This window comes from Psammomys obesus, unplaced genomic scaffold, assembly GCF_907164565.1.
Source record: "Psammomys obesus unplaced genomic scaffold, mPsaObe1.curated_primary_1811, whole genome shotgun sequence".
Classification (NCBI taxonomy): Eukaryota; Metazoa; Chordata; class Mammalia; order Rodentia; family Muridae; genus Psammomys; species Psammomys obesus.
Window position 1 is genome coordinate 13,544,456 of NW_026586173.1, and position 7,533 is coordinate 13,551,988.

At 47.5% G+C, this 7,533-nt stretch overlaps 1 protein-coding gene across 2 annotated transcripts in view; it reads right to left on the reverse strand.

Annotated features, from left to right (window-relative positions):
• Positions 1 to 7,533, reverse strand: part of Carm1 (coactivator associated arginine methyltransferase 1) — a 44,470-nt gene that overhangs the window by 18,173 nt on the left and 18,764 nt on the right. For both annotated transcript variants that reach the window (XM_055601496.1, XM_055601495.1), the window contains exon 2: positions 2,066 to 2,191. In XM_055601496.1, coding sequence (XP_055457471.1) covers positions 2,066 to 2,191 — 126 coding nt within the window. The remainder of the gene's footprint in view (positions 1 to 2,065; positions 2,192 to 7,533) is intronic.

Consider the following 7,533-nt stretch of genomic DNA (forward strand, 5'->3'; position numbering starts at 1 on the left):
TTAAAAGGGAAAAAAAAACTTGTGGGTCAGCTAAGCTGGCGTGCTCAGTGGGAACATTAGAGAGCTCATGTCAAACAAGGCAGAAGGTGAGGGCTGAGCCGGTAGAGTCTTTTCCTCCACATGTGCACCATGGCACAAGCACAAACCTACACTCACAAACATGGATGCAAGTTAAACAAATTATCAAAGAACCTGGACTCCAGCAGACTCTCCTTCTCCATTAGGAGTACATTCCAAGATGTTCCTGAAATGGCTAAAGTGCCTCTCAGTGACCCTTCCCCGAGCTACACTGCCCTATGCATGTACAACTAGGAGAGTAGATTTAGTTCAGGGCATGCATGTGTAAACTCTGTCCAACAAAATGATTTTTTTAAAGAGATAGACATGTAGCCCAGGCTATCCTTGAATTTGCTATGAAGCTGAGGATGACCTTGAACTCCTGGTCTTCCTGCTTCTATTTCCTGAATGCTAGTTTTGCAGGCCCGAGCTGGATGGAGACAGAACTAGGACTTAAAGAATATCAGGCAAGGGTTCAGTCTAATGCCTCAAATTTAAAACATTTTTCAATTTTTTAGGACAGTGTCTCACATAGCCCAGGCTCCTTTTCAGACTTGCAACATAAATGAGGTTGACCTTGTGCTCCTGACACTTCTGCCTCTACTTCCTAAGTGTTAGGGTTACAAGGAAGGGAAGGAGAGGAGGGAAAGGAAAAGGAAGGGAAAGTCTGAAGATACTTGTGGAGAAGGTGACAAAGCAATAGGGCACCCTGACCTCCATATTGCAACAGTTCTACTAGAGGCACAAGCGACCCCCTGCGAGAGTGACGCACTCTGGGGAAACCAGCACCCCTCCCCAGCACCAGCCACCAGGTTCACCAAAGCACTCTACTGACCAAGACCTGTAACAGGACAGTCACAAGCCTGGCCAATTTCTTCCAAAACCCCAGAGCCCCAGCTCTGCTCACTTGGGGTTCCATAAAGCCCTCCTCAGCAGTCTCAGGTGACCCTCTCAAGCCTAACGACAGGCTAGCTCAGAGCCCCCAGCAGCTCCTCTAATGAGAGTGAAGCCTCTACCCACCTCTAGGCCCCATCTCACCCCTCCCCCAAGGTCCAAGCCACAGCCTGCTAAGTAGCCACAGCCGGGAAAGCTGGCCTCAGACCTAGTCAACCAGCTCTGAAAGACCTGGGTATGGCATGACTGCCAGCATGGCCCTTTTGGAGGACAGGAAAAAGACTGTACCCAGAGGATCCACAGCAGCAGTGAGGGGCCAGGGCAGGGCATCTGTTTAACACCAAGAATGCATCTTACTAAGCACATGGCTCTTCATGGGGCAGGTTTTTTTCTTCCTCTTTCTTTGGAAAAAGGATCTTGCTATGCTGGCTGCTCAGGCTAGAACTCTTGTGCTCAAGTGATCCTCATGGTCTAGCCTTCTGCGAAGCTGAGACAACGAACATGTGCACGTGTGCCACCGTACCTAGCTATGACTATAACCTTATACATTTGTTTTTGTTTTCCAAGATGGGGTTTCTTTTTGTAGTCTTTGCTGTCCTGGACTCACTCTATAGACCAGGCTGGCCTCAAACTCACAGCAATCCACCTGCCTCTGCCTCTACAGTGCTAGGATAACAGGTGTGCGCCACCTTATAACTTCTTTAGGCTGGGAGCCTTCCTTCTGCCTCAGCAGCCTCAGTATCTGGGGCTGTAGGCGCTGTAAGTGTGTGCCACGGCATTCCATATATGCTAATGTTGTGTGTGTGCTGTTACCTGCGCAAATGGAGGTAAAATGTCAGCCCTGGGTGGCATTCCTTAGAAATCCTCCACCTTGTTTTTTGAGGCAGTCTCTTTCTCTAGCCTGGAGCAAAGCAAGGTTGGCTGGCCAGTGAGCTGCATGGGTTCATCTGTCTCCAACTCGCTCGCTCTGAGATTACAAGTGCATGCTGCCAAGCCTAACTTTTCATGTGGTGCTGAGGCCTGAGCTCAGGTCCTCATGCTTGTGTGCCAAACACTTACATTAACTGACCACCTCCCCATCTCCTGGGCTCTACCATGGAGCCAAAACACATACCGTGGGGTGTGGCGAACTGGATGAGGACGCTGTTGCAGCCCAGAGTGATGATGAAGGACTGTCTGCCCACACGGCTGCACTCTGTCTCTCGGGACACCGAGCACTTGAACACACACACATCTTCATCTGCAAGAAAGAGGGGGATGCTGGCATGAATGGTGGTGTCCTGGTGACTTTCTTGCTTTACATGTGTCCCTGCTGCCCCATCTTTTCAGCACCTCTAGATTCTTCTGGGATGTTCATAACCACTTTGAAGTGCTGTGGGGTTCTGTGCCTGCCTATGTCTCAGTAAAGAGGAAGTATGGGCTGACTGCCATGCAAGAAACAGGAGTGCAGTCAGGGTCCTCAGGAGTTCAGTGTCTAGTAGTTAAGAGAAGCATGTTCCCTGAGAAAAGCTTGGGCACCTGGAGACAGCCTGTCCCAGGATGAACTAAGATAGGTAGGGAGAACATGGGCAGAGCCATCCTTAGGAAGACAGACAATTAAAGGCTAATGAAGGGGTTGGGAACTGGGAGTCTTGGCCCTGACAAACAAAGGGGTATTCATTGAGGTCCTTTTGAGTTACATGGGGTCACTGGAATTTATAGCTATCAGACCCCTTTGGACTGGGCATTTGCTCTCAGGAGCAATGACTGTGTCCCTGACCATGGGAGTCACACAACCTAGACTTCTGTGCCACAATAGCTCCTCAATTGGATACAACAAGCCATGTGGATTAAAGATGTGCACCACTACCACCTGGTGTCTCTCATATTTCATATGAGGCTGGTTGTGGGGCAGGGACCCAGAAAGCTACTGTGTATGCTCACTTACATGGTCCAGTACCCAGGAAGCACTATGTGCCTATCACAACCATGTTTTCTAGTCATTCATTCAATAAGAGCCCAGTACACTGAAGAATGATGCCAGTATCACCCTCCACCCCCGGAAAAAGACAAATTGATCCATCAGCGCTGTCTCAGCCCATGGCACCTGTGTAGTAGTACTATTCTTTGTTTTGGTTTTTGTAGCTTTTTTCAAGACTGGAATTCTCTGTGTAGCCTTGGTTGTCCTGGATTCACTTTGTAGACCAGGTTGGCCTCCAACTCACAGAGATCCACCTGCCTCTGCCTCCCTGAGTGCTGGGATCACAGGCTTGCACAATTGTGCCCAGCTCTATTCTTCCTTTTAAATGTTTTCATTTTATTACTGGTGTGTGAGTGTGTTGGTAAGCATGAGGTCAAAGGACAACCTTCAGAAGTTGGTTCTTTCTTTCACCATAGATTCTGGGAAACAAACTCAGGTTGCCAAGCTTACGCAGTAATACTTTTCCCCACTGAACCATCTCCACAGCTCCTATGTAGTACTTTTGACCTTAACTCATAAAGGGACAACAGACACCAGCAGATACAGGGAGTGGACCAGCCTGCAAGATAACTCTCCAGATCTCCTCAAAAGGTCAACATCAGGTAAGAGAACTGCTGACAACTGTTCTGTGAAGGAGACACAGGAAGGCAGCTTTAAGTACCCAGTGGACCCAGGCCTGGATCCATTACACCAGATGGATGGTGTGAAATTAGACACTGGCTCTTTGGCCATCACTGTCCCACCCCTTTTTGAGACAGGGTCTCAAGTAGCCCAGGCCAACCTGTAACTCTATGCAGCTGAGGATAACCTTGAACTCCAGCCTTTCACCCCACCAAGTGCTGGAATCACAGGTGTGCACCTGTGTCCACAGTTCATGTGGTGCTGGGATAGAGCCCAAGACTTTGTGCATGTTAGATGAGTGGTCCACCAGCTCCAGCTGGTGCTCCAGCTCCAGAACACTCTTATTCCTAGAACAAAAATGCAGCAGTGAATGAGCTCACTGGACCAATGTGACTGTTGTCACCTGGCTCGACAAATAACCAAAACAGAAAAAAGCTGAAGACATGTTTCCAAGCACCCTGAGAAGCCAAATTTGGGTGGGGAAAAAACAAAAACAAACAAACAAACAAACAAAAAATGAAGTTGGAGGAGTCTGATTCTAAGGAGTCACACAAAGCTTTTGCAATCAAACTGTCACCTTCACAAAGCCCCAGGTAAACCAGCAGAATAGAACCAGAGCCAAAAATGAATCCTGCCATTCAGAGTCAGCAGACTTCCACGTAGGTGCCAATGGAAAGACAAGAATCTCCAATAATGAACACTGAAACACCTGGACATTCACCTGGAAGACGATGCAACTAGATCCCGAATTCACACCACAAAAAGAGCTATGAATCTGATGCAAACCAGAGTTCAAGGCAGAAGACTAGCATCGTGAGAGTCTCATGACTAGTGGGTAATGGCATTTGCTACTAAGCCTGAATACCTGAGTTTAATCCCTGGAATCCATGTGATGAAAGCAAAGAACTGACTTCCAAAAGTCCTTCTCTACCATCTACATGTGCACACACAAATAAATTTTTGAAATGTAATTTAAAAACCTATAGCATTCTTAGAAGGAAACACAAAGGTTTCCTTGAGTTGGCAACTGATTCCTAGCTATGAAACTAAGAATATTATAAGTATAGATTGTAATTTAAAAAATTGTAAGTTTGTGGGGAAGCTGAAGCAAATTTAGGACCAGCCTAGGCAACATAACAAGATCCCATCTCAAAACCAAACCAAACAAACAAAACAAGACCCAGGTACATGCTTGTCCCTCAGAACTCTAGAACCTGAAATCAGGACAATTTTTAGTTCCAGACCAGCCTGAGCTACACATTGAGACCCTGACGTGGGTTGTCACTCCTCAGTGTCTATAAAATGTCCACAATTTAAACAACACTGACATGAAGCAAGAGGATGGAGAGATGTGGAGGAACGAAGCCCAGCAAACATCTCTTGAGTAGATGTGGACAGGTGCCTAACACAGCAACTCTACTCCCACACAAAGCACAGAGATTAAAACAAGCGCTTATCTGCAAACAGTCAGGTGTGGGGGCTGTCATAAACAGCCTAGTCAGTCAGGAGACTGTGGCCAAGAGACCTGCTGAATCTTAGCTGACCTGGACAACCCAGCAAGATCTCAAAGAAAGAAAAGACCACGCTGGGGTAAGGGTTTAGTTGGCAGAGTGCATACCTAGAGTGCAGGAAGCCTAGACTCTATCCCCAGCACAGTATAAACTACATACAGCAGTAGGAGCGGTGCACAGCTGTAAAAAAGCCAAGATCAGAAGTTAGAAGGAAATACACACACATACAGAGAAAGTGAAACAGTCAGACAAACAGGACTAGTTACTCCCAATAGTCAAAACTAGACAAAACTCAAATTCCAACTGATCAATGGATAAACAGTATCAGATATTGTTATTATTTAAGCACAAAGAGAAACAAAGTCAAGACCTGCTACAACTTGGAGCAGTACCAGAAATGCTGTGTCAGAAGAAGGGGCAGCCGCAAAGGTTGTGTAATAAATACTGCATTTGATGGAACAGAAGGAAGGGTAAACTGAGGTGGCTGGGACAGACTTTCAGTTGCCAGGGCTCCGAGAAGGCAGCAAGAGCTTCCTGGTGTGAGGTTTCCGTTGGAGTGATGACAGGGTTTTGGAGAGAGCTAAAGGTCACGGTTATATAACATCAAATAAGCTCCATGACACTGAATTGTACTTTAAAATGGTTCCTGTTAGTTTATGGGGCTGTCACTTCAATAGAGAAAGAAAATTGATTCCTACTGGACAATACAGTGCAAGGGGGCCTGCAGTATTCATAGGGGCCCTGGCTTCCAGGCTCTGGGAGCAGATGTCACCTCCTGGAGGCAAGGCCTGACTGAGAGTGTGTTGGTTGTCCACTGCCCCAGACACAGGGACCCAAGGCAAGATGCTTCTAGTTTCAGCTCTGAGAGGACTCCAGGAAGGGACTCTGGTTTGGTGCCTGGGATGACACCCCTCCTGGAACAGAAGATAAAGGTGATCTTTGGGGCTAGGTCTGGATGATGAGAAGACCCTGGAGTGCTTATTTACCCAGGTGCCCTATGTGTCTCTTTGTGACCTGGCACCAGGCAGGCAACCACAGCCCCTGTGGTGGGTGGCAAAAGGGGCAGGGCTGGGGCCAGGGCTACCTGGGCTGAGGAAGTCTGATAGCACAAATGAAGGAGTCAGCATTCTCTGGCCATCACAGCTAGTCCCTCAGGCCTTTCCTCTGAACAGAGGAGACACCTGGAACCTTTCTGACATACCAATGCAAAGCAACAAACCAGCTGCACCATTAATTCCCTGCTTTTAAAAAATCCTGCATTAGGAGGCCTGGAGCACAAACTTAGCTGTGAAGAATTTGCCTGGGACAGCAAAATTCTGGGTTCATCTCTAGCACCACAAAAAAAAAAAAAAAAAAAAAAAGCAAAAAAAAAAAAGTCCTCTTGTCAAAACCCCCCCCCCCCCTTTTTTTTTGTAGTACTTCTCTTCCCCATGACACACTCAATCCTTCAGAGCCAAAGGCAAGGCTTCGGGCCTTTGCACAAATGGCCTTCCCATCTCCCAACTACCCTTCACAGATGGGACCAGGGCAGTCTGTGGCTCCACAGAGACCACATCCCATACCCGAAGGATGGAGCTGCAGAGCAAGAGTCCTCTAAGGAGCATCTGAAGCCTGGATGGCACAGTAGCATTAAGGTGTCCCTAAAACCTCAGGCCTGCTACTGGTCAGGGAAATGCCTGGTAGACCCCTTCCAGCAGTCAACAGTCCGCTGCCAATGTCAATGCAGCCATTGGTAAGGGAGTTACAGCAGGAACTTGCCCTCAATAGCCCCAAAACTCAGAAAAATTCCAGGGTATGATCTGCCACAACCCAGCCTTCTCTTTGGCTGCCTCCGGAGCCAGCATATCAGAGAATATGTGCATGTAGAGCAGAAAGAAATACAGGATGGGATAACCCAAGAGAGGACTCAGGTTGTGTTTCACTCCTGTTAAATCCACACTTAGGAGGCTAAGACAGGAGGACTGAGTTGAGCTCAAGGCCAGTCTGGGGTACATAAATGAGTTCCAGACTATCATGGACTATAGAGTGAGACACTATCTCAAGGAACATTTCTTTTTTTAATGGAGAAGAGGCTGGGCATGGTAATGTATGCCTTTAATCTCAGCACTTAGGTTGTGGGGGTAAATGGATCTCTGAATTTGAGGCTAGCCTGGTCTACACAGTGAATTCCAGGTCAGCCAGGGCTACATAGACTATGTCTCAAAGAAACAAAACCAAAACATATACACAAAACCAACAGGGAGGAAGGAGTGGTGAGATGGTTCCATGTTAAGAACACCTGCTGTGAAAGCATAAAGACATGAGTTAGAGCCCTCAGCACCCAGGGAAAAGCCAGCTGTGGCCACACACATGCCTACAACTCCAGCCTTTCAGGGTTAGTATCCTCTGGCCTCCATGCAACTATGTGGCTATGCATGCACACCAACAGTAAAACATGTACATAACACACACACACACACACACACACACACACACACACACACACACACA